At 29.8% G+C, this 13,643-nt stretch overlaps 1 protein-coding gene across 1 annotated transcript in view; it reads right to left on the reverse strand.

The window, feature by feature from the left end:
• LOC101509905 (uncharacterized) overlaps positions 1–7,036 on the reverse strand; it is a 58,915-nt gene extending 51,879 nt beyond the window's left edge. The window contains 2 exon segments of the mRNA XM_073364603.1: positions 1,376–1,519; positions 6,943–7,036. Coding sequence (XP_073220704.1) covers positions 1,376–1,519; positions 6,943–7,036 — 238 coding nt within the window.
• Positions 7,037–13,643: the final 6,607 nt, after the last annotated feature.

Consider the following 13,643-nt stretch of genomic DNA (forward strand, 5'->3'; position numbering starts at 1 on the left):
TCCAAAAATTAAACACTGAGAAAGAGCATCAAACGAGCAAAATCAGAATCAATACAATGCCACTGAGACATTTTACAATCAGAATCATTCATCACAATAACCAGTCCACTAACACTTCAGTAGCACCAGTTCAGATGAAGTTGAAAAGAACAAAATTAACTTAATTCTAAACTCAAACTCTATTCAGATATTAACGGAAAGGAAAGAGAAAAAAACGAAGAACGACGTTAAACAATAATCGTTAATCAATTCTTAAATACTAATGTTTATGTGATCCTCAATATCCATAATCAAATTTTCCTCGCACTTCATGTTGTCAGTCTCAGATAGCAGCGCGGAGCACCGAATAAAATGGGATAGCGGGATGACCGCTATTGAAAAGGCCAAAAAATAGTATATAAACTAACATAAAATACAAACAATATACAAAAATACTAAAGAAAAAATAGCAAAATACACAAAATTAAAGGGGTAATCATACTTAATAACCAAAATCCAATATCAAAATCAAGTTCTAATAGTAATTGTAATCAACAAAATAGAGAACAAAGCAGACAAAACAGAGTCAAAAAAAGAATGAAAACAATAGAGCCAGAACATAACGATGTTGAACAGAGCAAGAACCGAACAAAATGATGTTGAACGGAGCCAAAAATGAACAAAAACGACAGAGCAAGAACGAAAACGGTTTCTTTTTCACAATGCTAAACCAACCTCTTTGTGGGTTTAGAATAATGAAAAATTAAGGCTTAAATGGGTGCATAATGACCTAGATACCCTTATCGGAGAATAAAAAAAAAACTTGTGTTTTTGAAAAAGTCCTAGGGCGGGTCCAACAGCGAGTCGCAATGATAGCAGGATTGACAACATATCCTTATCTCACGCAATCATTTGTGATATCTCATTTAGGCATATCAGTCTTCCTAACTAAACAATAACATCACAAAGTCAAGTATTTCAAGTAGCAAGTATACAGTTAGTCACAAAAAGCACATAGCTAACATATAGGTATCAAACAGCTCTCAATAGTTTATGGCAGATCATCCTAGTGATAAACGGCATAAGGCCGGCCTAAACTCAATTACACACACATATATATATATATACAGGGCAAGTCCTAAGATATTTGGTGCCCTAGGCGAACTTTAAAAATAAAAGCTCGTGATCATTATATTTTTTCTTGCAAAAACATTAATAATTTATTCATTATAATCAAGATTCTTTGAAAAAGATCAATTGCAATTCACGATTTCAAGGCTACAGTGCAAAAACCACATGAAAATCAATCTCAAATAAGAGAAAAAGTCAAGTACAATTTTTGAAAAAAATCCCTTCTCCTCCCTCCTTCACAAAATAAAGATGAACAGAGACGAACCAGAACTAAACGATTGAGAAAGAAGGAAGGACGGTGGTTGGTTGCCGGAAAACGGCGCCGGAAGGTGAAGGACGGTGGTGTTGGGTAATGGCAAAGTCGAATGGTTTTGGAGATTTTGGGTGAAAGGGTAGACGGAATAGTAAACTACGATACAAGTGAGCATAAAATCAGAAACAAGAAACTTGGGGCCTCTTTGATTTCGTTTTTATTTTTTAGTTTTTAAAAACTATTTTGTAAATCAATTTTAAATAACTGTTCTTCAGAAGAAAAGTAAAATAAAAATTGTTTGGTAATAATATTTTGAAAACTATTTTTTAGATGAAAAAATAAAAATAAAAAAGGTGTTCGGTATTCTTTTTATAATATTTTAAAAACTAAAAATTATAAAATTTATTTACCACATATTTTAAAAATAAGAGTAATTGTAAGTGAATATAATTTATTTTTTCTAAGCATTGCTTAAATAAAATTTTAATTAAAGAATCAATAACTTATTATAATTAATTAAATCTATATATTTTTATTGTTTTAGATAAAACACAGATATAGATAATTTAGTGCGTCGTTAATTTCAATAACTTCATATGTATTTTGTATTGACGTGTGATGTTAATTATGATGGAATTACTTTTAATTTTATATAAAAATGTGTCCTCTTTAACTTAAAATTTTTTATAAAAATAAAACAAAAATAATGTGTCAACTTTGTGACAAACAATAGTATAATATATTCTTTTATATACATATTTATTAATATTTAGTTGTCTAAGCCGTAAATGCCTCAAACACTTCAAACGAGAAATTAGATTAGTGAACGTTAAACAATAGTGAATATTTCGTATCTATAATATGATAATAAAAATTAGTATTTATCGAGACAATTTTATATAAAATTTGATTCGATCTAATATATAATATACTAAAATTTAATATTGTCGGTAAATTATGATTGATTATATATATATGAAATAGCGAAAACATAGATTAAATTAAATTAATAAGTATTATTAGGAAAAAAATTAAAAACCAATATAAAAAATCGATGTATATCATATAGATAAACAATAAATAAGTTTTAAAAATTTATGTATTGGTTTATTCAATTCAATTTGGTTTTGAAAATAAAATTCAATATATGTGATTTTCACAAAATAACATTTAATAATACTAGGTTTTGTGCAATTTTTATTTTTTAGATCAATATGCAATTTTATTTTAGATCAGTTTAGATATAAATACTTCTACTTATATGTAATATAGAGTAATTATCTTGTCGCGGCCTAAAATTTTGAGTGTTTTTCGAAATCAATAGAGTCGTCACAAAAGTTTTTATTTTAAATTAGGGAAAACATTGGGCCCTTAAAAAGAAAAATAGTTTTTTAAATTAAATTTTGATTTCGGGAGTCGATTATGCGTAGGAAAGGTATTAGCATACGGTTACCTATAATTAATTGTGCAAAATTAATATTAACTTAAATATATTTATTTTTACTTATTATTAAATATGAATATCAATTGTTTGTTTTTTGAATGTGATTTTGAAATATAAGTATGCTTAAAAAAAAGATTTTTATCGATGTGTTTGACAAGAGTGTGATATTGCTCCTACGTATTTTCCGGTGCTATAGATAAATCAAAACTACGTAGTTCTTAAATAAAAAATTTGCTTTTAAAGAAAATGTGTTTTGTTGTTGATAAAAAAAAAAGTGTTGACGAATAAAAATAAAAAATTGTTTGATTTGAATAATTATTTTAAAATGTGAGTTTTAGAACGATCTGGTTGTACAACTCGTGTCTCAAATACTCAAGAAGTAATTTAATCCTCTTGAAAATACTTTATATTGTTTTTTGTTTTAAAATTGAGTTTAAAAACTACCAAGTGGTACAATTGGTGTCTTAACAACTCAAAGATTAAAAATATGTCACATCTAATTAATCAAAAATGAAAATTTTAAAAATTGATTTTAAATTAATTAATTTATAAAAATGAGTTTTAGAACTATCAAGTTATACAACTTGTGTCATGACAACTCATAGATTGAAAGATGATACATCTATTTAACCTTTAGTAAAAAACTTATGAATAGTAATATATATATATATATATATATATATATATATATATATATATATATATATATAATATATAATATATATATATATATATATATATAAAACTAACCATAGGCTAATCAAAGTTGAAAAGACTCGATCTAGTCATAGGCTAATCAAATCTTAAATACAAATCAGATGTTCTTTGTGAGCCATGTTAGAAAGAAAAACAAACAAAATCTTCTTTTTCTTCAAAAAATGTTGTTTCCACTTCTAGACCACTTGAAATTTAACATCTTGATTTATTTGGCACTGTAAAGACTTCCTCTGCCGGTTGTAAAAAGTATGGACTTGTTATTGTTGATGATTATTCTAGATGAACATGGGTAAAGTTACTTAAACATAAGGAAGAGTCACATAAAATTTTCACTATCTTCAGTAAACAAGTGCAAAATGAAAAAAAAATTGTATTGCAACAATTCGTAGAGATCGTGGGGATGAATTTGAAAATAATATTTTTGAAAACTTATGTGAAGAGAATTAAATTTTACAAAACTTTTCCTCTCCTAAAAAACCTCAACAAAACAGTGTTGTAGAAAAAAAAATAGATCTTCTCAAGCAATGATACATACCATGATTCACGAAATGAATATTGTCAAACACTTTTGGATAGAATCAACAAATATTATGTGATAAAGCACCCTTTATGAACTGTGGAAAGGAATAAAGCATCCAACATTTTATACTTTCATCAATTTAGTTGCATATGGTATATTTTGAATATCAAAGAGAATCTCAATAAATTTTATTCACGAACTCAAAAGTGTACTTTTTGGGATACTTTGAAATGTCTAAAGTCTATAGAGTATACAACAAAGAAATACTGATTGTTGAGGTATCAATTGATGTCCAGTTTCATGATAGAAAGCTTGACCATAAAAAGTCAAAGTTAGATATAGATTTTGCAGATCTACAAATATCAGAGGAACCAAAAATATTGGAGGAACCAACAAAACCAGCCTCCAATGAATTAGAAGATGTACTTAACAACTTAAGGAAAATCAATATTGAACCTCCCATAAATCAAGATCATCAACAACCCAAACCTGAATGGAAATACAAATCTTCACATTCAGACTCTCTGATCATAGGAAGTCCTCTAAAGACTAGATCCACATTTAAAGAAACATTTATGTTTGGACTATTATATGAAATTGAACCTACAACTATAGATGAGGCTCAATCAAATGGTGGCTATATAATGGCTATGCAAGAAGAGTTGAATCAATTAAAAAAAATGATGTATGGGATCTTGTACCCAAACCTAAATAAAAGAAGTCAATTGAAACCAAATGGGGTTTTAGAAACAAACTAAAGAGTAAGGTGAAGTAGTTAGAAACAATGCTAGACTTATAGCTCAAGGATAAAATCAATATTGAACTTGAATTTCTTAAACTCTAATTTCTGCAATTTTATTGTTTTTTGTGTTGAATTGCTTAACCTTTTAGTCTAATTTTTATTTTATGAATTAAGTACCAAAGTATAATTTTGTTAGAGTTAGTAATATATTTTTGGAGGACCGATTAAATTTTTTTATTAGATTATAATTTAATTAAGTTACATAATATTTATTACCGATCAAAATTTCAAAATGTCACTTGTTACTGATAAATTCACCTGTCAATTGGGTTGCGACGAGAGTAGATATTTTAACAAAATTAGATTGAAAAATGAGTGATGTGACATATATGTATATATATATATATGAAACCAACATAATCCAGTTAGATTGAGAAATGAGTGATGTGATATGTGTAGATATTTTTTAATGATTTTTTGATGTATTTGAGTTACGTAATCAGTTGTAGTTGAAATTTTACAAAAGAAAATTTAGAGTTGTTAAAGTTGTGAAAAAATTCAAATTTTAACTAAGTTAAAGAGTTTGAGCAAAGAGTTAAAGTGTGAAATTAATATGTTTAGAGTTAAAAATGTTACTCTTTTAATTACTCTTGGACTGAGTTTAAGGGAGAAGTTTAGAGTATTTTATTGACTCAAATTTTTGGCGCTCTAATGGTTGAGTGATATAACTTAAAAATTGAAAGAGATTTAATTTTTAGAATTTTGTTGTAGTAGGAAAAATTTTAGTGGTGAACAAATTGGTGTGAATCATTATGTTTATGTAGTTAGCTCATTGAGTTTTGAAAAGGAATCGAGACCGTTGACACCGATTTAGCGGTAGGGAGAACTCTGAAATATTGACGTTGTTGTTGGCGAATAAAGAAAAATAATTTTCTTAGTGTATGTCATTTCTAATCCGTTATTCTATCCCTAATAATTCAAAGGAGGGTGTTTTTGGTAACTGATTCGATCACTGTGCATTTTATTTTATTAATCTCATAAAATCAAGTTTACTCTAATGTGAATTTATGTTTAAATGTTTTATGCTGGAAGTGAATTTGATATATAGTTAGTGACAAATTTTCAAGTTAAAGTGAAAGTTAATTTTTATGACATTGAATGAAATACAATATTGAAGGTAGTAAAACCAATTTTTCTTTACAGTGAACTATATTAGGAATGCAAAATCAATTTTGATAACCTGATACTTTCAATGGTAGTAGCCGAGCTAAAGTTAATATTTTGGAAACAAATTTGTGAGTTTGTTGTTCTAAAATTTGATTTTGGAGCTATGAGGTTTTAAAATTTTGCGATTTAATTATTGATTTTGAAACTTTGGCCGTTTAAAAAAAAAAAAAAAGAGTTATGACAAATTTGAGAAAAATTTGTGGTTGTGTGAAAAGTTTTGAGAAAAATAATTTAAAACGTTTTGAATAATTGTTAGTGAATTTCTAAAAATAGGTTTTATATATTGAAAGTGTGTTTTGGATAGTAATACTATTAGTCCTTACTCGTTGTAAATTCTATTAGTGAAATATACTCTAAGGGGATTAGAGTAAGAAAGAGTTTGTAAGATAGTTAAAGTTACAGGGATTAATTTGACTAAGTCAAATACTATTTGATTGAAGGTGTCCGAGCGAGATTTTTCGCTGTGTTTGATTGTAGTAGTTAGAACTGTTGAAAAAATTATAACTAAGGTAAGGGTTTCTTCCAAATTTTTAGTTTGCACGTAGGGAGCTTATATGTGTGATTTATGTATGATTGATGTGTGAATATGTGATAATTAATATTGATGTGATGATGCATTCTTGAGTGATAATACGTGTTGTTGTATGTTATGAATTTTATTGAGGATAGTATGTCTTGAGTATGGTTTGGAAATTCCGGAATCATGTGCTTTGGCATATAAGCATTGCATTAGAGGTGCTTGGCACACGAGTCATGTTTGTTATAATATGATAATTGTATATACATACTTTGTTATTGTTTGTTATTATACTGTAATTGCTAAGTGTTATTGCTTTTCTTTATGATATAATTGTTAAATGTTATTTGTTAATTTCTGTTGGTGACCCTTTACATTATTTTGGAAATTGGGCTTTGCCCTCAGATGATACCCGAGTTCGTTCCACCGACTGTTACCTTGATGACAGAAACATCGTTAGACTTCCCTGACCGACATTCGTTGAATGCTTGCGTATATGACCTCATCTCAAACAGGGCTACTTATACGGGGAGGGTAGTGAGGACAAGTAGGAGAGCTAGGGAAGTATATCTCGTGGAGCTCATTCACAAGATGATCGACTATCCGGTACCCCTCACGATTGGTGCTTGGGATGAATGGAGCATGGGAAGATGCAGAGGATGCCTCAGTTAGGGTTGAGGTAGAGGCCACCATAAGAGTTAGGGATATAGTGGTTGGGTCGGGGACTAGCGAAAAGGATAACGGGCTGATGCCAGTGGGAAAATATATTGTAGGATCATCTAGGCGGGTCGAGCCAGAGCTTCCACTTCTAGTGAATGATCCCCTACCAACTATCACTGAAGTAGTGGACTGTTTTGAGATTTCAGCGCCGCCGAAGCCGCCTATCTCGTGGGTGGATCTGACTTCTGAGGAGATTGATCATTCTATGGATGATTAAGAGGAAGAAGTTACTTCGAAGAGAGTTACTGCGTTAGATGGAACTTGTAGAGTGTGTGGAGGTCACCCTTGTTATTGTAGTTGCTAGTGGATGATTAGATTATTTTTGTTGTATAGGGACTTAGTGTATTTCTTTTGGTGGTTGTACTTATTTTGTTTTGGGATGATTGTATCTATAACATATATTGATAGTTGACTTTTGTTTGGTGGGTCCATGTTCCATTTTTTTGATGTGACCATGGGGATAGCATTCTTGGAGCAGTACTTACGTGCAGATGTATGCCGAGAATATCCCAAGGGTATGAGCGATGTTTGATAGGTCTCAAATCCCCGATATATTTTCTATCTGCATACTTTGAATTATTGTCCCCAAAACCATCTTAGGTTGTTGGTATTATATATGATGTAATTATTTATGACTCTTGTCGTTTTGCGTTACGACATATTATTTTATTAAGCTGTTTTCTTTTTAAAAATGCACTTGCACTGATAAAAATCGGGGTGTTACAAAAACAGGCTCCCAAAGCTTAGTATGATAGACTAAGTAATTTTTTATTCAAGAATTATTTTGAAATATGCCTAATTGACACTACTTTATTCAGAAAATCATCTAAGAATGACCTTTTTCATTGTCCAGATATATGTTGATGATATCATTTTTTGTTTTACTAACGGCAAGCTCTGCCAAGAGTTTTTTGAGTTTATTTAGAATAAATTTGAGATAATCATGGTGGGAGAACTAAAGTTCTTTGTCATAATCTAAATTCATCAAAGTCCAGATGATGTACTATTTCATCAGACCAAATATACATGAGAATTGCTTCAGAAATTTAAAATGGATGAATGTAAGCATATGTCTACACATATGCATCCAACATGTTCTATTGATAAGGATGAGTCAGGTTAAAAGGTAGATCAAAAGGTATACAGAGGAATGATTGGTTCTCTCCTTTACTTAACAACCTCTAGACTTGATATTTCGTTTAACATGTATGTCTGTGCCAAATTTTAGTATGACCCTAAAGAATCTCACTTAATAGATGTTAAAAGGATCTTTAGATATCTAAAAGGTACTACTAATCTTGGTATGTTTTATAAGCCATCCTCTGAGTACACATTAGTAAGTTTTTGTGATGCTAACTATGCTGGAGAGCAGCTAGAAAGGAAAAACACCAGTGGAAATTGTATATTCCTTGGTGAAAATCTAATCTCTTAGTCAAGTAAAATACAAGGGACTATTGCTCTGTCTACATCAGAAGCAAAATATATCTCAACAACTAGATGTAGCACTCAATTGTTGTGGATGAAGTGTCAACTAGAAGATTTCAAAATCAATGAGCGTAACACTCATATCTTATGTTATAATACTTCAGCTATATGTTTAACCAAATATCGTACTTTACACTCAAGGACAAAACATTCAGACACATAACATCCTTTTATATAGGATTATGTCCAAAAGGGTATTTTATATATTAAATTTATTTACAGTTATCATCAGTGGACTGATATTTTCACAAAACTCCTTGTTGAGGACAAACTTAATTTTATAAATAAAAATCTAAATATTATGTTTATAAAGGAATGAATTTGATGTCTCTGTATTTTTGCCTCTAGTAAAACAGAGTAAATGGTTAAATCTATATATGATCCACCTTTGATGAAATTGAATTTACTTCTCCATTTGGTCAATCAAAACTCCATTAATATGAACAATTTTCTTGTAAGTTCTGTATTGTCTGTGATATGCGTGTTTACTTGTTTACGTGTGTTTACATGTACACGTTTGTCGTGTATGGATTTTCTGCGAAAAATGAGTCACCACCAATTTTATTTTACTAAAGGAAAGATTTGATAAAACCTAAAATGATGATCTTGAACTAAAAATTTAAATTCGGATGTCGATTATGAGTAGGGAAAATATTACCACCCTACACCGTTTGTTAAAACGGTGATCATGCATTTGGGCACATGTTTCTAGCTTTTTACTGTGATATTTTAAAAACTCTTTATAGCCTAGATTAATTTTTTTAAACTTGTTTCTATACTTTGGGTCGAAATTGAAAGTTAATTTTATTATTTGCATATTGATCCCTACTCGCTCTGTAGGCCATAACTTGAGCTCTAGATATCGGATTGACGCATGCGAGTAGATGTTGGAAAGCTAAAAATAAGAGCTACAACTTTTATTTTGGATTAAAAGTCTAATTCCGAACTTTACTGAGTCTAAACTGTAGATTATGTGATATGAGCTTTTTGTAATAATTTTAAGTAGCGAATCACTTGTTTTAAAGTCAAAAATGAGTACCATATATATTTAGTTTTCTTTTTTTAGGAGGACATGTTGTTTTCAGACTCATAGAGACAATAGAGGGTTTTTTATTTTTATTTTTATTTTTATGGAAGGCTAAATTTCTCAAACTAATCAACTGTTTCAGAGTTTCATCAAGAACTTGAGGTTTATTTTATAATGTTAATTTCACGTTAATGATTCTATTTCTTTTAATTCGATTATATTGTTATTCTAATTTCCTAATTCGAATCTCAATAGGATTGATAAAATTAGTTTGACAAAATTCGATTTCTACATTAAATAAATTGTAGTTTTTCGACGCTTGATAGAACTTGTGATAGGTCTGAAACTCTCGAATTAGTGAATTAAACTTTTTCTTAATCTTCCCGAACCTAAGTTCGAAAACCTCATTTTTAATTTCATTGATTCTGAATTCGGTTAATATAATCAGAAGTCTTTGCGAAACGACTTGAGTTATTGCTCTTACGCTATATTTTATTACTTGTATTTGTCCCGTGCGTGACAACAGATCAAACGGTTACTCTATAGTTAATTGTATACGAACTATTTAATTATTTATTTTACCCCAAAATAAATTATTTACAGTAATAAAAGAAGGAAAACATATTTTTTTTATTAAATTGGTTTGACAAAGAGAAGACATTGCTCCTACATATTCTCAAGTGTAATAGGAAAATCAAAATACATGTAGTTCTTGGTATATAATATTTGTGTGTTAGTCAATTTTAATTTATGTTTTATTTATGCGGCAATCATGAGAGACTAATACTAAACGACACATTGAAAAACAACTACGGCGAACATTTGAGCTGGTTACTTAATTGACCATTTGAGCTAGCGACTACGACAAATAGACAAGTAATGGTTGACGTCAACTATGGCAGGTGTAACACTAATTACAGCGAGGTGTAACGGCGATTACAACGAGGTGTAACTGCGATAGGCGATCAGATCTTGTGATTACTGCGATCTTGGGTGGAGATCTATATATGTCTTAATTTTGGGGGATTTTTCAGATTTGTCGCAACTTCTCTTCTAAGGATTTTCAAGAACTAGTTTCCTTGGTGAGTATTTTGGTATTTGATTTGATTAGACCCTAATATGCATCTTTTGAATTCTTGATTTGGGGCTCCTTGATTTATACAACTCTGTTACGATTTTTTTTCTTCTGCTTTTGTCTTATAATGTGGCTTGAATTCAATGATGTTGGCTCTGTTTATGGTTTGTGTGTAAGGAACATTAAAATTGGTTGATTGTGTTTTGTTTAACTGTTTCAGATCCGTCTTGAGTTTGGTAGAGGGTATCTTGCTAATTCATACATATGTGGGAAACGACTCGATTGTTATTGCTTGAGCTAGCTATGCATCACTGTTTTTTACATGCGTGGTTAAATGAAATAATAGTTGTTACTTGGATTTGTTGGGTTGGCATAACATATTTGACTATGCTATTCTTTAAATTTGAAGGATTTTTTCTGATACACATAATAAGGTGGGATATTCCAGATTTCATACAATCTGATTGGCTACGATTCTTGAAGATTTGGCAGGCTGGTTGGTATCCCTGTATAAACCCAATCGAGGAAAGGAATACCCACTCAATTCCTACTCAAAAAACAACTTACAACAAATACCACTTGAGTAACATGGCAGATCACAACTGTGAACACGAGGAAACTGTTGGGTGGGCTCACTCCCCAAGTGGAACACACTAGTTTTATTAGCATTAGTATTATTATTATTGAAAAAAAAGAAAGAAAAAAAAAGGTATTATTGGGCTAGGCCCATGTGAAGGAAATAAAAGGATTTGAAATCCCTATTTCAGATGTGATGAAGAAAAGAGAACAGTTGGACGAGAACAAAAATAAGGGTTTGGTTCTGGTGGTGGTAACAGGTGTGTAGCAAACTTGCCCCGTTTGATCTACAAATTTAGTATGTTATTCCTACCATTGATTTTGTTACTTTAATATAAAGTTTAAGTAGTTTTATCTTCTTTGAGAGTTACTTTGGCATACCCACTTTAGTAGAATGTTGTTATAAGGTTGTTATTGTTGATTGATGTTCCCTATTGTTATCAGGAAGACTCTGGTGTACCCATTAATTATAACAGTGGAAGTTTTTACTGGATTAGGTCCCGTGGTTTTTATTCTCTCAAATTGAGGGAAGTTTTCCACGTTAAAAATTGTGTTTGTGTCATATTTAAGCCAATTATTTTTGCTTTGTAGAATTGTATTTTCTATTTTGTCATTTATCTGTACAAGTGAGGGAAAAAATATTCTGCATTATTGAGTAGTTATCGCTAATTATCTTTGGTTTTTCCCAACAGAAACAATTGCTATGCGGGTGGGAGCTCTCCACCTGAACATCAAAGAGCTGATATTTAAATTTGTTTATAATCAAAGTTGATTGGTTTGATAAAGAATACATTTTCAATTTATCAAAGAAAATAATTTTTAAAATGGTCAACACAATTCAAATATTTCTTTCTTGTATTTTCCAACACCTTCAATTAATATAAAAGATGGTATCTATAAGTAAATTATAATCGAAAATTATCAAAAGAGTTAACTAATTGGTGTTCCTTTACTTTAAGTTATGATATGGATACTTCAAAATATGATAAGTTGAATCCATAAATGAAGAATATTGGTTTTGTTTGTGACATGTTAAAAGCAACTTGATGAATAATACCATCTATAGTCACTTCAAAAAATGAATGATCTTGTGTTGACTCCACAACGCGTGAATATCCTATAATTAATATATATTGCATTTGATTCTTGTTTTTCTTTGTCATGAATTAAAGTTTTCAAGTCAAACTTGCTTTTAACTCTTGAAATAGCGACATATAACTGACTATGATTAGATATTTGTTTAGATAAGCATATCTCGACGTAGTCTAATGATTATCCTTGTAATTTGTCAATTTTCATTACAAGGGAAACAATGTTTGAAAATTGTCTGCTAATTAGCTTGAATGGCCTTGATGATTGAGAAATTGACATATACATTTGAGAGATATAAATCAACTTCTCAATGTTTTTTCCTAACATAATTTTTGCCTCAATGACATGATTGTTCATTCTTGCAATTATTAATCTTGTTCTGGTTCAGAAACCTTCAACTTGATCTAGATTTCTTAACAACATGATTGGAGTTCCGGCTTTTAGTTTGATTTTATGGTTTGGAAGGCGTAAGATTGTCAGTTGGCTAAAAAATTCTTGTGTTAGGACATCAAATGATTTGTTTCTAAGAGCCTTAGATCTATGAATAAAATATGAACTTAAATACTCTTGTTTTTTTTATCCTATTTATTATGCATTAATGTAAGGCTTTGAATTCTCTATGGATGTTAATAATTAAATATTCATGGGTTAAATTATAATAAAATTAAAACACATCAAGTCTTAAGATGATCATATATATTCATTAATTGAATCAATAATCTCTATTATTAATGTTAAAGTTGCTATGCATTGCAAGAAATCTTAATTATTGTAATTTTGAATTAAATTTGGGTATGTGCTCTAAAAGATTGCCTACAGTTGGGTATGTGGTAATTAGTTTTTTTGGTCATGAAAGTAACCATTATCATGACCTCAATTTGTGCGAAAAGAATGTAGATATTTTATTTAGGTCTCTACTAATCATTATCGTAAATGTATTTTTTTTTCATGGGAGAAGATTTGTTCTCCTAAAGAAGTTTGGATTTAGAAATATTTGATTATTTGACCAGGCTTACTTGTATAAGCTAGTTTGACAAATGACGTGGTAGAGTTAATATATATCCAAACAGAGCAAAATATATTTTGTCAAAAATAGAGCAATATATATATATATATATATATATATATATATATATAT

The sequence above is a fragment of the Cicer arietinum genome, chromosome 8, assembly GCF_000331145.2.
Source record: "Cicer arietinum cultivar CDC Frontier isolate Library 1 chromosome 8, Cicar.CDCFrontier_v2.0, whole genome shotgun sequence".
NCBI lineage: Eukaryota > Viridiplantae > Streptophyta > Magnoliopsida > Fabales > Fabaceae > Cicer > Cicer arietinum.